The 18,413-nt window shown below is 44.0% G+C and overlaps 1 protein-coding gene across 1 annotated transcript in view; it reads left to right on the top strand.

Moving 5' to 3' along the window:
- The first annotated feature begins 968 nt into the window (after positions 1-968).
- The window catches only part of C9 (complement C9), a 55,098-nt gene continuing 37,653 nt past the window's right edge, over positions 969-18,413 (top strand). The window contains exons 1-4 of the mRNA XM_026506864.4: positions 969-1,258; positions 13,938-14,043; positions 14,422-14,566; positions 14,822-14,969. Of these exons, the coding sequence (XP_026362649.2) occupies positions 1,182-1,258; positions 13,938-14,043; positions 14,422-14,566; positions 14,822-14,969 (476 nt within the window). The 5' untranslated portion in view covers positions 969-1,181. The remainder of the gene's footprint in view (positions 1,259-13,937; positions 14,044-14,421; positions 14,567-14,821; positions 14,970-18,413) is intronic.

Below are 18,413 nucleotides of genomic sequence, written 5' to 3'. Positions count from 1 at the left end.
TGGCGGGGGGGAGGTATCAATGGCTTTGCGCAGGTCCTGGTCATCCTACCTTACAAGCAGTGTTTTAAGAGCAGCTCTGACATCCACATTCTCCGGCACTTTGAAAACACCTTACCCTTGGGGCACCTGGGTGTCTCAGTCGTTAAGTGTCTGCCTTCAGCTCAGGGCCTTGATCCCAGGGATCAAGCCCCGCATCAGGCTCCCTGCTCCCCTGAGAGCCTGCTTCTTCCTCTCCCACTCCCCCTGCTTGTATTCCCTCTCTCACTGGCTGTCTCTCTCTGTCAAATAAATAAATAAAATCTAGGAAGGAAGGAAGGAAGGAAGGAAGGAAGGAAGGAAGGAAGGGAGGGAGGGAGGGAGGGAGGAAAGAAAGAAAGAAAGAAAGAAAGAAAGAAAGAAAGAAAGAAAGAAAGAAAGAAAGAAAGAAGAAAGACACCTTACCCTTTCCACAAGTACCAGGGAAAGTGAAAATATGTAGGGAAGGGGGTCCTCTAGGATGGATGGGAGCAAACTGCTCCATCTCCGAATCTATCTTGGTGACAAGTGCATTTCTGAGATAAGGAGAACATATCCTCCCGCGGGATACTGTGCGTGCCTGCGGGAGTTTACCTGGATTCTTCAAAAAGATCCACCACGTCTATAAAGAAATCCAGCTTTGTAACTGCATTTTGCGCTCCGAGGCACCCCTGAGGCGATCACCCACACGGCTCAGCCTCAGATTGCCACATCGGTCCCTGGTCCCTGCCTCCTGTTCCAGTCATTAGTTCTTTGACTAATTTCTTTCACCAATTTATGCCTCTCTGAGAATCATCCACAGACACATTTTTCCCCAAATGGCACACCCTCTCATTCTTCCTCCCAGAGTCTCCCCAGATGAGAAACACTGGAGTTTTGTTTTGTTTTTTGGTTTTTGTTTGTTTTCAACACTCTCACTAATCTTAGTCAATTCAGCACTCACGGGCTGATTGTTGGAATTCACTCGTCAATATGAGAAAACAGTAAGCCAAGAATTACAACATGACTCTCCTTGGATTGGACTTTGGCTCCCAGGAAGCCCAGTTTGACAAAAATCCCAACCAAAACCAAGCAGTAATTGTCGGGCCAGTTCTCCGGCCCTTTGCAGATAAACGCCTTGCGGGACCTGTCTGGCCATTCCACACGGAGCCGCCCCACCTGAGCAGATGTCTGCGGGCCAGTGGTTTGCCTTTGCACTATGCATTTTAGAAATAAGTGTCCTGACCGCTGGGCCCACTCCTAGGTGAGTCGCTTTTCCATTTGTCTCTGGAATTTCACTGCAGGCTTTGATCTTTCAAGGTCTACTTCTTAACAGTGAAGTAGGTAAAAAATGTCAGCCCACATTGAGACAGATAGCCCCAAAGTTTAAACTTTGCAAAAGGGTGAGGAAAAGTGCGGGGAGTGTCTGTTTGAGAGTCTCTAAGGACACCTGTTGCCATTTCCAGCAATTTCTTTTAAACAAGGCGTTCAAATGTGAAGGCCAAGATAGTCTTTCAATACTCGGAATTCTGAAACAAAGCTGGTTTTCACCAGAGTGTGATTGATAAGCCTGAGTGTATCAGTCTCTCACATCCTAAAAGTTTAAAAGAAAGAAGATTACTCTCTGCCTCATTCTGCCTCGATGTCTACCACACCTTTCTGCCCCCTTCCTTCATGCCATCACTTCTCTGCCCCTACCCCCACTCCTGAGCTAAAAAGCCTGTTGCATTCAGAAAACATTTTCACTTACCCGGGCATCGGGGACAAAGGGGATTTGGGAAGGCAGTTACTAAAAGTTGCCTTAGCCTTCTAATACTTAGCCTGACCCTTTCTTAAGTTAAAAAAATAATTTAAACAACCGCATTCCTGGATTGAGACTCCCGCTGATCCAAAATGAGAGGTGGCTGGGAAGGTTGCAACCACTTTGAAGTTCGTGCCCCTGGGTCCTGGCTGCACTCAGCTGTGTCAGGGAGGACCTCACAGCCCCCTTGGGCGGCCCCCCAGCTCTGAGCAGCTGCACCGCTGAGCTGGATTTGGCTTCAAGCGCCCTCACGGCCAGGGCCCTCCTTAGGAGTTTGTTAGGGTGACCCGCTCGAACACTCCGTGCTCTGCCCCTTGATGGAGGGTTGAGGTCAAAACAGAGTGTTCAGATCTGTCGCGAAGTGAGACACATGGTTTGGCCAGAGAACTGGAGTTTGCAAGTATTTTTTTAAATACAGATTCGATCAGAATGGAGCACTCCTCTGGAGGGAGGCTTCCTGAACTCAGCCCCAGGCGCCATTGCTAAGGAACAAACCATGTAAGTTTGGGCAGGTTACTCAACCTTTCTGTACCTTGGTTCCCTCTGTAGGATGACAGTTGTAGTCACTTCCCAGTACCACAAACCAGGCGGCTTCAAACAACAGAAATCTACTGCCTCACGATTCTGGAGGCTGGAAGTCTGAAATCAAGGTGTCCGCAGGGCCATGCTCCCTCTGAGACCCAGGATAGGATTCTTCTTAGTTTCTGCTGCCGGCGGCAATCTTTGACATCCTTGGCTCACAGCTACCTCATTCCAGCACCTGCCACTGTCACCACAGGGCTATCTTCAATCATCTTTCCTTTGTGCACGTCTGTCAGGGTCTAAATGTTCTCTTTTTATAAGAACACCAATCATATTGGATTAGGGCCAACCCTAAATAATTCACTTTATCTTGATTTCCTCTGTAAAGACCCTCTTTCCAAATAAGGTCACATTCTGAGGTACAGGGATTAGAACTTCAACTTTCTGGGCAGGGGGATGGGGTCGGGGAACACAATTCACCCCATAGTAGTGACAAGAATAGCACCTATGTAATAGAAGTCTCTGTGACAGTTACATTATTATACGTATATTGTACTTACAGCAACTGTGCCAGGCACAAAACTCAGTATATGTGAAATATTCTTTAAAATAATAACTCACTATTACTTCAATATGCTTTCTGGTTGAGGAAAGGAAGGGATAGAGTTAGAGCTAGGCTTCAGGGGATATCACCCGGCTGCACATACTTTACCTGAAGCCAAGTGACCGCGAGCCATTGCTACCGGTGAATTGTGGGGCTAGATCAAGAATCATTTGCTTGCCAACGTAAGAGTGCCCATGAGAACAGGTCATGAACGGGGCATCCTCTCTTAGGTTTCTCAAAGTAGAATAGAATTGTTACAACCAGCGCGCTGGCAGACTCATAGATCTTAACGCAGGTCCTGGAAGCGGGTGGCCTGAGTTTGATCGCAAGGTCCATAGTTTACTAGCTATGTGACCTTGGCAAAGTCCTTAATTTCTCTAAATCTGTTCCTCACCTGCAAAGTGGGAATAAAACTGTGACTTGCTATGTGAAATTCCTGCTAATTCATGTCCTGTCCTTAGCACTGTGACGGGCCACCTTTGAGGGCTCCATGGACACAGCTACCATTATATTTTATTTTTAATTTGTAAATAACAACATATTTACATGGTTCAAAGATCAAAAAACATAACAAGGTGTACATTGAGAAGTCCTGATTTCCCTAACCATAACTTCTCATGAGATATATGTTCTTACATGTGAAGTGCTTAGAATCCTACCCCCTCCTGCCCTACCCTATTCTCATGGGCAGCTACTCTCATTAGCTTTCTGTACATCCTTCCAGAATGGTTTAGTGCAGATTAAAGCACAGAGGCGTACGTAATCTTATTCTTCCCCTTTCTTTTACATACTATCTTGTACTTTGCTTTTTCTTTTTTCCTTTACAATCTATCCTGGAAACCCTGCTGTATCAATTTAAAAGGAACTTCCCAATTCTCCTTACAAATGATTAATTTCCCACTGTGTGGATATGCAGTCCAGATAATCCATCTTTGATGAACACTTAGGTTGTTTCCAATCTTTTGTACTACAAACAATGTTGCAATGGATATTTTTAGTCCTATGTCATGTTGCAAGTGGATAATACACCTGAGGAATTCCCAGAAGTGATGTAACAGAGTCAAAAGGAAATCACCTTTGTCACTTCGCTAAAATTGCCCCGTGGCCCCGGGAGGTTTGTATTACTCTCCACTTCCCCCAGCAGAGTATGAGAGTACTTATTGACCCACAGCCTCGCCAACAGCCCTCGGGCAACATTTCGATATTTGCCAGTCTCACACATTAAAAAACAAAATGGTATTCTGAAATAGTTTTAATTTCCCTCTCCCTTTTTATTATTTTTTAAATTGAGGTATAATTCATATACACTATCCTATTAGTTTCACGTTTAAATCATGATGATTCAATGTTTTTATACATTATGAAATGATTCCCACAATAACGTTGTGTATCTTTTTATCTGTTTAAAGGCCATGTGTATGTTTTCCTTTGTGACTCTCCATGTCCTTTACTCTTTCTCCCATTGAGCTTCTTGTCTTTCTTTTGTGGATTTCTATGACCACTATAAACTAGTCCGTCGTCTCTGGTATGAATTACAAACATCTCCCCCAATCTGTCATTCGTCTTTTGATTATATAGGTGGTGTTTTTGGTATAGATATAATTTCCATATTTATCTTATTCTTCATTATTCAAATAGTTAAGAAAGAGCACTAACCTGGATGTTAGAAGTGCCAAGAGTGGCCAGTAGGTGGCCCTTGGAGAGAAACTGCCTGGGTTTGAATCCCACCCTGCCCACCAAGTGCCCTCAGCTGTGTAACCTGAAGAAAATTACTCACCATCTCTGTGGCTCAGTTCATTATCTTTGAAGTGTGATAATACTAATAATAGGGATCTCATAGGGCTGGTGTAAAAATTAAGTGTGGTAATAAGAATAAAGTCTTCGAAGAATTTCTGACATAAACTAAGCACTCCCAAATGTTAGCAATTATCATTCCATTTATCGGAGTTAAATTTTATCTCAACAATCTGGAAAAGCACCCAAACATCTGTGAACGGAAAAGCGAGGCTTAATTATTAAATCGAAGATATCCAAAATGTCAGTTTTCCCTCCTTCTTTGGTTGTATACACCTGTGTTTTTAATATTCATATTCAATACAAGTTAGCAGATATTTACTCATCAACTACTATTGGACAAGGATGGCCGTTTGTTTATTCATCCAGGTAGCACAGCAAATATTTGTTGAGTTTGCAACACTGGCCAGATATTACATCAGGAACTGCAGTGTAATGCTGACCACGTTACAAGGGGTCTCTGCCCTCACTGGGCTTACAGTCTACTAAGGAGTATAAACAAATACACAGCAACTGAAACTCAGCCAAGGCCTCTGAGTGAAGCCCGTGACGCTGGGGGAGATACGCTCCTGTGACTTTCACCATTGCACGTGGGCACTGGCTTCATCCGTTCTGGCCTCTGCAAGGACTTTGCTCCTGTAACTCCGCCCCCTCTCTCCTGCATCATCAATAGCTCCCTTTGTACTGAATCTTTCCCATCAGCCTACAGACATGTTGTCACATTTCTGTTAAATGTTGGCTCATCCTCACCCTTACTCCAGACATACGCACTCACATCCAGCTCTTGGAGTGACGTAGCGCTTACATTCTGACAACTCTCAAATTTATATCTATGGTGCACCCCACTTCTCTGAACACAAAGTCTAATTACTTAAGTCAGCAGCTCTTGAAAAATCTAACAGGCATCCCAAACTTAACATTCCAAAATATTCCCTGATTTCTCTACCGACCTCACCCAACCTGCACCCCTACTCACTGAGTTACTCAGGGAAACACCTGGGAATCACACTTGTTTCCTCTCTTTGCATCCTTCCCACAGGCAATCTAACAGCACATCTATTGGTATTATCTTCAAAATATATCCCAAATCTGCCCACCGCCTGCTATCTCCACTGTGACTATTCTAGCCCAAATCACTCTCATTTCTGGCCTGCGTCCAACCTCGCCCACACCCGCTAGTCAGTTTGCCATTGAGCAGCCAGAGACATTTTTAAATCTCTTGAAAACATAACTCTGGTGTTACTCCTGTTCTCATACTCCTCTAAGAATTTCCACCAAGCTCAGAATCAAATCCAAATTCCTCAGCATAGCCTATAAGGCAGGGGCTGCACCCTACCTGTTTCTCCAGACACGTCTGCCACTCTCCTTTTTCTGCCCTGCTCTGTCACCGTACTTCTGTGCCTCCGACATACTGTCTCAGGGCCATTGCACTTATTTACCCCCAGGCATAAAACACTCCTTTTCCAGATACTCACATAGCTTCTCTCTGAATTCACCCAAGTATCTAACCAAGCATCACCTTCTGTTCAGGTCATGTTTTGCTATGTAACAAAATGCCCCAAGAGAATAGCTTAAAACAATACCAATTATTTTACTGGTTCATGAGTCCAAGGGTTGAGTGGGCTCAGTAAAGAGGTTCCCATGGGTCTCCCACATGGATGTAGTAAGATGGTGGCTGGGCCTGGGATTCTTATGATGGCTTCTTCACTCACATATCTGTCATTGGGCTGGGAAGACCCAAACCATGAGAGGCTGGAACAATTGATTCTCCTTGAGAATCTATCTCTCTACCACTCTCTTTGTCTCTGTCCTCCATGAGGTAGACTCAGGGTAGTCAGTTTTATACATAGTGGGAAAGGCTTGCAGAGCAAATGCTTTGAGATAACCCAGCAGAACTTGCATGGCCTTCTCAAGCCTGGCCTTTAAGTCATGCAGGCTCACTTCCACTGCATTCTATTCATCAAGGTATTAAGAAAGATACTACCAGCTTTAAATGGAGGGCACATAGCCCCCATCTGTGATGGGAAGAAAGATCAAAACAATTGTGAACACATTTTTACATCACCACACCTCCTCCGAGAGAGCTCTTTGACTGCCCCATATAAGAAAACTCCCTCCTCTACCCCAGCCCTAGAGCCCTCTCTAGCCTCTTACCCTGCTTTATTTTCCTTTACAGTTTGTATGTCTTCACTGATTTTGCATGTTATATTTGCCGGATACTCGTTTATTGTACCTCACCCACTAGAACGTAGGCTCCAGCCGCCAGAACCATTCCTGACGCAGAGCAGGCCCTCCATAAAGGTCATTGAATTTTGGCTCATCAGGAGCACATGAAAGGAGCCCTTAAATAAAACTTGGGAAATCAGGAAAGGTCCAGAAAAAAATGAGTGTTGGACACCGCTGTTATATTATCTTCTCATCCTGATGAATTGCATGAACTAAGCAAACTGGCAGATCTGTGGGTTAAGAAGGCAGTGCTAGTTAGCTTATATTTCTCCACTCAAAGGAGCCACATTGTCTTATTTATTGACAAAAAGATTCCTTCCTACAGCAGGTGTTTTCTTGCCTGGGTCTGCCACAATGTGTCCTGGAGCGTGAGCTGCTCCTGAGGTTTCCTTTTCTAAAGCTGGAAACTTCATGGCGGGAGACGGGAGCAGGCATACATCAATGGCCCTGCATGTAATGCATTTCTGGCCCAGAGTTACAGCTCCTGTCGTGTTGACATACATCACTTTGACCTGGAAAGTGACTTTCAAGCTGAGATTAAAACACTTAGCGATATGTTTTACTTGATAAACACATTTCATCTAAGAATCCAGAAAGTGCTTTATGGATACCTCTCCACTCCGCCTAATAACTCAGCAGTTGGTAAGCATTGTACTTACACAGTCCTTGAGCCATGAAACATTATCTACCTCGTGAGTCAGAGGAGCCCAGGAGGGAACAGTGGGCTCAGAAGGAGCTATTCAAGATCACTTGTCTTCTTTCTTCATATTTATGTAATGCATTCATTTCAGGAACACATGCCTTTTGCATAATCTATCTACTATTTCCTCCTGATAATTCCCCAGAGTCTTTCTTATTTTGCCACCAAGTAACCAGGTATCTGCAATGAAAGGAAAACAGCCAGACGCTCACACACTTTTCACTTTATTTTTGCCTAATTTGACACCAGTTAGGTTTAAGCTTAAAACAGATCCAGGCAAGAACCACGTTGTCCAACTGCTGTGCTTTACCTAGAATGGCTATATTAGAAAGAAAGAACAAGAGAAAGAGAGAAAGAGAAAAAGAAAGAAAGGGAGGGAGAAAGAAAGGGAGGGGGAAAGAAAGAGAACATTCTCATTAACTTACTGAATTTTCAAATGTCTAAAAAATCATGAGACTGTTACATCTGAAAAGTATTCACTAAGCTATGACTTTTTAGGTCATTTCAAAAAGGATTTGATTGGTGACAGGGGAACAGGGCAACATTGCAGTGAGCTAGGAGTTGAGAGACATAGATTCGGAATCCAGTTTTGCCACTAACTGTCCAACTTTGGATAAGTAGTATAATTCTGGTTTTAGTTTCTCATCTGTTAAAGAGAACTAATAATGCCTACAAAATAAAAGATTAATGAGAAAATGAGACTTGAAAATTGTCTAGTAAAACTAGTAGACAAATAGAAGAAACTGCTTAATTAAAAAAAAAATTTATTGCATGCTGTGGGCTGAATCATGTCCCCTCCCCTTCCATTCATATGTTGAAGTCCTAACCCCCAATACCTCAGAATATGACTGTATTTGGAGGTAGGGTCTTTAAAGAGGTAATGAAGTTAAGATGGAGTCATTATGGTGGGCTCTGATCCAACATGACTTAAAAGAAGAGTGCTTATAAGAAGAGCAAATTTGCACACAGCTGTAAAGAGAAAGGATGATGGGAAGACACGGGGAGAAGACAGCCATCTACAAGCCAAGGCGAGAAGCCTCACAAGAAACCCACGCAGCAGACACGCTGCTTGATCTCAGACTTCTAACCTTCAGAACTACGAAAAGATAAATTTCTGTTGTTTCAGCCATACGGTCTGTGGTATCTGGTTATGACAAAACTAGTAAGCCAGCAAATATGCTGCTCCTGGTATCTGGAGGGTTGTAAGTCCCACTCCCAGGACGAGGGTGTGATCAGAGGACCTTCCTATGGGGTCATTCAGGGGTTAGGGTCATTCCAGGGATGAATCCAAATCATGGTCTTGTAGGACAATAAATGGTCAAAGGCAGAGCTCTGTACTAAATCCAGAGTGTGAGTCAAACCTGTAGAAAAGAAAAGCGCTCCTTAAGGTAGAAGTTGAGAAAGAAGGCAGTCAGTGTGTACGTAATTAATGCAGTGCTATTATTTATGTAAAGGATGTTAGAGAACAGTCTATGGGCGATGCCAATATCTTTGGAGCAGGATCCTGGCCCCAGTGCGTGAAACAGATGAGTAGACTTTCTCATCAGCCCCCATCACTGGCTGGGTTCTAGGCTTGCCCAGCAAAGGACTCCTCACTCTGGAGTGATTACAGTGGATTTTATCTCCCATGATGATCCTTCGGTCCGTACTGTTCTCTCTGAACTAGTTATTCATTGAAGCTGCTCTCGGTGGCAGGTGGGAAAGATACAAGTATCATGTCACTGATCTATAGGGTGCAGTTTCTAGAACCAAGGGAGTAATCTCTTTGGGGGAGATGCTAAAACAAAATGCTAACCAGATTATCTGAGTAAGTGATAAATACAAAAACGGTAGATAGGAGCAGGTAATCCAGTTGAAGGCGACAGGACTAGTATTGGAGAAACAAAGATATTGAAAAGATCCATAGAGACATTAATAAATGGAGCCTAGAGTAATTCCCAAAACCAATGGTAAACCAGCTCAGTGACATTTTCAGGTTAGTGATAGCTTCAAGTTTGGGCTTGATATAAAGGGCACCCCCAACCTACTTGAATTGCACCCTTTCAGATTTCACGAATATCCTCCAGATGCTGCCAAGCAGTGTTTCTCAACAGTGTATGAATATGAGAATCACCTGGGGTACTTTATAAAAACGTCTGATGCCTGGAGCCCATCCTCAGAAAGACTGATTTAATTGTTTTGGAGGGATGATCACAATCTCACAATTCCTATTTTTACTATCTGAGGGTTACGATATGCAATGTGTTGACACCCACTGCTGTAGGTGATAAAGGTGCATCTGTTGTTGCCTCTTGATGAGACCCATCAGTTCCAGAGGAGATCTTAGCTTTATGGAAAAGTTCTTGTAGAGAATTTCTCAGCCATGTACTTTCAGATACACACTAATACTCAGGCTCCGGGAAAACAGGTTCACCAAAGTTTGGCAGCCTGTTTAATATAGGTTTAACCTGTCCTTTTAAAAGATGGAAGCTTATCAGACTCCCTGATTTTCTGGATGGTGTAGGCAAGAGTCAGGTTTACAAAAATGATGTCTCCAGTCTGAAAGTCTGCCTTACTGACAGACAAGTCTTGCGCAAGTAGGATGTGGGTGGTTCACCAGGAAATTGTAGCCTAGAGAAATACAGACTTAGATCTGCCGAAGAAAACGTGATCAAGAATTTCCTGTCCCTTCTTGCACTTAGTTATTCATTCGTGTTCAGAAAACATTTACTGAGCACCTACTATGTTCCAAGAACTTGATATGCAAGCCACGCAGGGTTAGAATTTTCCCAGCTCACTGATGCTGTTATTTAGAATATAAGCTCCTTTAGTTTGGGGATCATTGTTTTTGCTTTATTTTGTTTTGTTGTTTTGCACACCATTATATCCCACATGCCTAGCAGATAGAGACAATTAATAAATATTTGACGAATTAATGAATGAATGCATGAGTAAGTGAATTAATTAAATTAAATATATCATTCCCAAGGTGCTTATGACATAAGGAAGAACAAAATTCTATAAGAATGTGTACAGAGAAAAATAAATTACACAAGGAGTTTAAGAAGTGTTCATGGGGGGAAAAAACCCATTATGCCCAAGATGAGATCATTGTAGTGTACTGGAAATAGGTTGAAAGGCCTGAAGACATAAGAAAAAGTAGCTTATCTTGGGAATTTCAAATTCAATGTGGCTAAAGCTTTGATGGAGAAAGTGAGGTTGAAGAATTAGGAAGGAGAGCGGCCATATAGAGCTCTCTAGACCATGTTTAGTTTCTCATTGCAACTGTGACAAATTACCATGAATCAGTGGCTTAAAACAATACAAATTTATTATCTTACAGTTCTACAGGTCAGAAGTCTGAGGGGGGGTCTCACTGGACCAAAATCAAAGTGCCGTTAGGGCTGCATTCCTTTCCAGCGGCTCTAGGGGAGAATCCATTTTCTTGGTTCTTGAAGCTTCTGCAGGCTGCCTGCCTTCCTTGGTTCATGGCTTCCTTCCACCTCCACAGCGAACAATAGCCAGGGGGGTCCCTTCTTGTGCTTTGAATTTCTCCTGCCTCTTCTTCTGTCTTCACATCTCCCTGAACCATTCTACTTTTAGGAGCTCACATGTTTGGAATGAGTCCATCCAGATTATACAGAATAATCTTTCTTAATCACATCTGCAAAACCCTTTCTGCCATGGAAGCTAAAATATTCACAGAGTCTAGGGATTAGGACGTGGACATCTTGGAGCGTCATTATTCTGCCTGCCACACCATGTTAGAAAATTCGGATTTTATCCTAAGAGGGATAGGAAGCTTACAGAAACGTTTTCAGGAGGGGAGTGGTACGATCAAACCTGCATTTTTAAAAGATCCTGTGTATGATTTATGGAAACTGGATTAGCAAGAAATTATTGTCATCCAGGAGAGATGTAATGTTAGTATAGAGCAGAGAAGCGTCTGGCAGAGATGAAGAACGGATGGATTTGAGAGTCATTTATGAGACTAAACAACAGATTTTAATGGTTGATTAGCTACAGGCGATGAGTGTGAGGGACGCAGGATAAGACGGGCAGCACCCAAGCCTCCGGCCAGGACAACTGCATAAAAGAAAGTGCTGGTCACCCAGATAGTAAGTACAGGGGGAGGCACAGCTTTGAAAGGAGAGGAAAAATAATGAATTTGTTTTGGGAATATGCTGAGTTCAATGGACCATAATGAAGTCCAAGTGCAGACGTCCAGTTGGAAGTTATATCCAAGAGCTTAAAATTCAGGAGAGATGTCTGGACTGCAGACTTGTTTCTGAGTGTCATTAGCATATGCATGGAAACCAAAACCCTGGGAAAGTATTGAGAGAAAAAAGAAAAAGCTTTAAGGAGAGGGCCTTGAGGAAAAACAGAAGGAGGAGGAGTCTACATGGACAAGTAAGAAAACAGAAAGAAGGGAAAAAAGAAAGGGTAGGGGTTTAGTGTCATTCAGTCCAAGCGAAGAGAGTGTTTTAAACAGCAAGAATGGCCAAGTGCATTGACCTTTGCGAGGAAATGAGTAAGAGAAGCACTGAAAGGACCAAGTGAGCCACGTGGCAGTCATCATTGACTTTGGCCAGAGCAGTGTCCCTGGGGCAGGAGGGCTGAGCAGTGATTGGGAGTAAGGGGTAAGAGACAGGGTGCAAACTACCCTTCCAAGGAAGTTGGCTAGAAAAAAAAGAAAAAGAAAGTTGGCTAGAAGGATGAGAGAATTTAAGAGGTACCTAAAGGGGCATGGCAGGTTGAAGGAGGAGATGCAGCTCTTTTTTTTTTTTTTTTTTTGATGAAAGAAAAACATAAATATGTTGATAATAATTCCTTTAAGAAGTGACATTGTGAAGGGCAGGGGGAAATGGGAGCAGCTGAAAGGAAATGTAGAGTTCACAGAGAGGGTTTTATTTGCTCATTCATTTGCTTGTTTCCGTTTAGTATCAAAGATTTGAACACAATGTACAACACATGGAAAGAAACTGGTAGGAAGGAGGAGTTTTAATGGAGAACATATTCGATTGGTCAAGGTCTCAGAGAAGAACTGGGATCTAGAGCCTTTCTGGAGGCCTTGGCCTTACCGGGCCAGCCCTCTGGAGTAAAAGGCTGCACTCTAGAAGGACAGGTGCTAGCTTAGGGAAGTCGGGCCAGAGCATTTATAGGATTCTTATTCAGTGGCTTTTGCTTTTGGTTTTGTTTTGTTTTGTTTTTCTTTCATTGAAGGAGATAATCATCCACGGAGGTGTTGCAACCAGAAGAGATCCAAAATGGTGAACTGAGAAAGAAAGAAAATTCAAAGCCAGAAAAGCACAGCTGGGTCTGGGGGTGGAAGGGAAGGCTATAAGGGCCAGCGTAGAGGTGTTAAAATGCAGAACGGTGAGGGGTCAGTGCTGAAGCAGAGTGCAGAGTGATGAGACTTACAGTTAGGACATGCACAGTGCGGGGTGGGACAGCTGGGCTCCCAGGAGCTTCCTACAGGAGCGGCTGGGCCCGCTGGCTTACATTTGCAAGAAAACCAGGCAACTGGAGGCTTTTTCAGACTCTGGGGGATGCAAAGGGAAACAAGGTCTCTAGCCTCCCTGAGCTCATAAGGTAGTGGGAAATCTAAGACGAATCAGTGTGAAACAGGCAGCAGGATGATTTGCCCGTTTTCCTCATCACCATCACTAACTGTGGTTAGGTTGGAAGTTAAGTCACAGAGCAGTACAAGAATTCAACAAGAAGACCAGTTGAAAACACAAAGCAGCATACGATCAAATGTCAAATGAGAGCTCTAGTTAAAGGATAAGTCCTTGGATTTGCGGGGTGCCAGGGTGGCTCAGTCGATTACGCGTCTGCTCAGGTCATGATCCCCGGGTCTCTGCTCAGCGGGGAGCCTGCTTCTCCCTCTCTCCCCTGCTCGTGCTCTATATCTCGCTCTCAAATAAATAAATAAAATCTTAAAAAAAAAGTATAAGTCTTTTGATTTGGAAGGCAGAAAAGGGAAGAAGAAAGAAAGGGGGGGTAAACAGAAGGGGGAACGAACCACGAGAGACTATTGACTCTGGGAAACAAACTGAGGGCTTCAGAGGGGAGAGATGGGATAGGCTGGTGATGGGTAGTAAGGAGGGCACATATTGCATGGTGCACTGGGTGTTATACGCAAGTAATGAATCATGGAACACTACATCAAAAACTAGGGATGTACTGTATGGTGACTAACATAAAAAATTATATAAAAAAAAAGAAAAGTAGTAAGTAAATCAGACTGGCTCGGCAAGACTCCTTGGACACAGACACACATCATGCCATGAAGTTGACATGTCCTGTTTTCTTAGTTATGCCCCACAGATAACACAAGACAATGAAAGGCCATTACCCATAGACTGCAGAATGAGCTCCTGGAGCGAATGGTCCGAATGTGACCCTTGCCTCAAACAAATGGTAAGTGTTCATTGTCATTCCCCATCCATGACCCCAAATGGAAACTGTGTTGCCAGCATCTCCAGGAAAAGAACTAGGAGGCAGGGAGCCCCCCGCTGAGTTCCAACCTGAGAAGGAAAGATAAATATCTATGTAGATGAGGCTCACTTTGCCTGGAAATCTCAGCGTGGCACACAGTAGTAAATGCCTGCCTTGAGGAACCGGATTCTGCAGTGAGACGGCCAACCCTAGGAGGCGAGGTGTTACTTTAACATTAGTGACTGCTTAAAACCATCAACTCAACTGGGTCTAGAAGACTACCGTGCTGTGGATGCAGTTTTAGATCATTATCCCTTTTTGGCCATAGAAATTCTAATATTTCCAGCTGGTTTTGTGCAGTTCCGCTCAAGGAGCATTGAGATCTTCGGACAATATAACGGGCAGAAGTGCGTAGACGCTCTGGGAGACAGACGACAGTGCGAGCCCACTGAGGCCTGTGCAGACGTGGAGGAGGACTGTGGCAATGACTTTAAATGCGGTACAGGTAATCCTTGCGTCCCCCTGGCTCACCGTGGGCTTCTGTGCGCACTCAGGACCGAAAAGAAGGAAGCCCGCTCTTACACACTGGAGTTTGCAAGTGCGAAAGGGGCCGGTCAAACGGCTGTCTGTGAATGCTGTGCAAAGAACTCAACTGTGTGCCCGTTCCCTCCCCCCATCGTTAAAGTCCATTTGCCCACTTCAGGAAGAGAGAGGAAATCTGGCGTTAATCACACCGCGTCTTTCCTGATTTTGATCGCAGGCAGATGCATCAAGAGGCGGCTTCTGTGTAATGGTGACAATGACTGCGGGGACTTCTCAGACGAGGATGATTGTGAAAGTGACCCCCGTCCCCCCTGCCGTGAGAGGGCTGTGGAAGAATCCGAGCTGGCGCGGACAGCAGGCTACGGGTCTGTATTTGGCTTAAATGTTTCTAGATGCAGATGGGCGAAAGGGACCTCCATCTTTCCCACCGCGCTGGGGTGGTGGAGGGCCTGTGTGGGGGGCAGAGGAGCCCCCCCCACCCCGGGTCTGCATTCTGCTTGCAACACACTTGAGCTTAAGAGAAGGTAAGTACGAAATCAGTCTCTCAAGATCCTTTGGACAAACTGCCTGGCCTCAGGAGGGGTCGGTAGAATCAGGATGATAGGTGATTTTCTCGAATCCGGCAGGACAGGACGCACCTAGGTTATGAACCTCGGGAAGGCCACAGCAATGTCGAAGTGACGTGGTAACACTTGACACTGAATTGCCAGGGATAGGTCTGGCAATTCAAGTATTTGAATTGTTGGCAAGGCTGTCTTCCGTGGGGACTTGCCTCAGACCTACACCTGGTCAGACGTTCTCAGGAGGGAACAGTGTTGTAGAGTCGACCCAAGAGGAAAGGGCAGAAGAAGCAGTTCTCATGACAGATGGGGATGGTGTTGAGACTCTGGTTCTTATTACAAAGGCAAGTTTCACCCATTCTCTGTACAAAACACAGGGGCTCTGGCCAGCTAAGCTTGGATGAGAAGTCTTGACAGTTTAGAACTCAAGAGTTTTACAGAATAAAGACCGTTGTCACCTAGAGATCTGTGCTCTAGGAGTTAGGAAAATGACATAGGCCCAAGGTGGTGTTCTGTTCTGTTCCATATAGTCAGAGACCGTTCCAGGGATGTCCATGGCATAGTTTCCATTTGTTATTCTGAGCTGTTTTCAGTAAAGATATTTCCAGTAGATTTGTTGGCAATTGTACTCAACAGAGACACAGCTTTTCTCGCATCCACTGGTCTATTGACAGAGATGGCATGTGCGATGTGTCTTATCAACCTCATAATCTCAGTGCCTGGTTGGTCATAGGTGCTCCGTAAACACAGGGGGGTGGGGGCAGATAGACAAATCGGTGAATCAATCAACCAGTTGATGAATTAATGAAAATAAGTGCTTCTAAAATACTGTCATTTGCCATCAGGGAAGATTGAAACTGGGTCCTTAGAAATAACTTCAGGATCAGGACTCAAGTCCTGGGAATGGGGATAAGGAGAGGAAAGAAGATGGGGGTGATGGTAAAAGCAAGACTAATACAGGGACTAAGGTACTGGTTCTCAGCCAGGGGTGATTTTCTCCCCAGAGGACATTTATCAATGTCTGGAAACGATTCTAGTGGTCACAACCATAGGGGATGGGATGGAGGACCCAGGGGGTGAGAGAGCCCTGCTGAAATCCAGTGGGTAGAGGCCCTGGATGGTGCCAAGCATGGTGCAGGGCACAGAACAGCCAGACCCACAGCGTCAGTGGTGCTCAGGCTGAGAAATCCTACACCAGCGTAGGGGGCAGTTCCTAAGGTAAGGCCTCGGGAGCAGGTTTGGCTATAAACAGAGATGTCTTCTCTCTCTAAGCCACATGGAGCTTGCACTTGCTGACTCTCAGTAAGGAGAAAAATCCAGGGTACCAGGAGTCAGGCACCAGATAAAACATTTCACACACCCTTTATTCAAGTTATAAAATCTTGTCCTAGCAGCATCCAGGTATTGCTCACGAACTAAGCGTCTTTGGCCCTTAGCCTAAAGGTAGGAGTCTTGAATCCAGTGTACACTCTTTGTCTCCAAACATACGGGGTTCTTTTAATAATTGTCAGTAAATAGTAAGGGGGCTGTCGGAAACCCTATAAGCAGATCACTGCACGCTCCAGTGAGTTCTGACTCTTCCTGCTGCTTTCCTCAGGGAGAGACTATGAGTCCGTGGAGAAAGTCCATTATGACTTTATTTTTGCTTTATTTGGGATCCCAGAAACAGTTTTCTCCTTAATCTAAACAGATGGGCTTGAAGCAAAGCATTGCACATATTAATATATTTTTGCTCAATGCAAATTTACACCTTGTAAAAGGATATAGAAATTTTAGCCCACTCGGCTGAAAAACAATCATCCATCATCTACTGCTTTTCTTGGTTCGGAGAAAAGAAAAATTTGTTATATAGCATTTGCTAGAAAGTTTCATAATGAGGCATCCCAGAGAGCTGGCTAACTACATCATGCTTTGCCACGCGGTAAGGGCTGGTGACGGGGAATGACGCAGGGCTGAGTCTTCACGACAAAGCAAGTGGGTGGGGCCCCAGCTATGAGGAAGGTTGGCAGAAGAGGTGAAAAATGAGGTAGGTCCTCATAGAATAAATCCACCAGTGTTTTTTTATTAAATTCCCATTACCATGAACGATTATTTACAACTAATTTCGTCTTCATAAAGCCTATTATTCTCCAACAGCTTTCATTTGCATAACACTTTGAACTTTCTTTTCTACATTTTTCTCTCTGTTAATTTTTCATAATAGTCCTGAGGTTGTCAGGGGAGGTATTATATTCACTTCACAGGAAAAAAAAAAAAAAAGTGAGTGAAGCAAGTAAGACCAGTTTAGTCTCCTTAGATTCTAGCAGAACTCTTTAGTTTTTAGTGGAACTATACCCAAGTTTCCCTGACTTTTATAAAACTGTATTTTTTCACCGTGCCCCCCATGCTCATCCCCACCCACATCATTTCCCCGCATCACTGCAAAGCCTGTAAGTCAACACCCTAACGTCAAAGCAAAACTACTTAGAAAATGAAACTCCTTAAGTTGCTATTGATTACCTGAATTTTTAAATTAAGAGTATAGAAGAGTGGAAATCAGTTAGTAATACTTAAGAAGAGTTCTCGAAATGACATGCTTTATTATGTTGGTGATATTCTTCAATCCCATGAACACTGCATATTTATTTACACATACATCACCATTATTCTTCTAAGAGGCCCTTGGGATATATTGAATAGAGGTAATAGGAGTAAACATCCTAGTCGTAGGAACAGGCTTATAACCTGCTTCTTTGCAATCCAACCTGGAAAATCTCAGCAAGTCTTATCAGCGGTCACGTACAATCAGACTCTTTTACCCATGAAAGTCACAAGTACCCACAGTCATTAATTTATACCTGTTTTCTCATCTGAAGGACTCCGCCTTAAATTCTTAATGCCAGCAGAATTCCCTTGTATCACAAATGTTTCGGCCTCTTGCCTTGTAGGCATTTGAGATTCTCCAGAAGTGTTTAGGGAAATCCCCAACCCATCTTGCACTCATTGAAAAAATACAAATCCAAACCAGCTGTAAATGAGGTATGGTACGCGATGAATTACTTTTTCCTGTGATCTAAGCGTAGCACCGCGTCTGCGGAGGGGGGTTCTTTTCTGTTCACCTGGTAAATTGGAGCTGCCTGTGGTTCTAGATGCCGACATGGACACGGGCATCTCGAGGCGCTGCCAAAATACGCATGCTGTTTTTATTTCCCCGGCGATGACATTCCATCCATGAGAAGTTTTCCTAATTCTTGGCCGGAAAAAAAATTG

Source organism: Ursus arctos, unplaced genomic scaffold (assembly GCF_023065955.2).
Source record: "Ursus arctos isolate Adak ecotype North America unplaced genomic scaffold, UrsArc2.0 scaffold_15, whole genome shotgun sequence".
In the NCBI taxonomy this organism is placed as follows: domain Eukaryota; kingdom Metazoa; phylum Chordata; class Mammalia; order Carnivora; family Ursidae; genus Ursus; species Ursus arctos.
The sequence above is the reverse complement of the archived record's forward strand: the minus strand, read 5'-3'. Positions and strand labels throughout refer to the sequence as shown.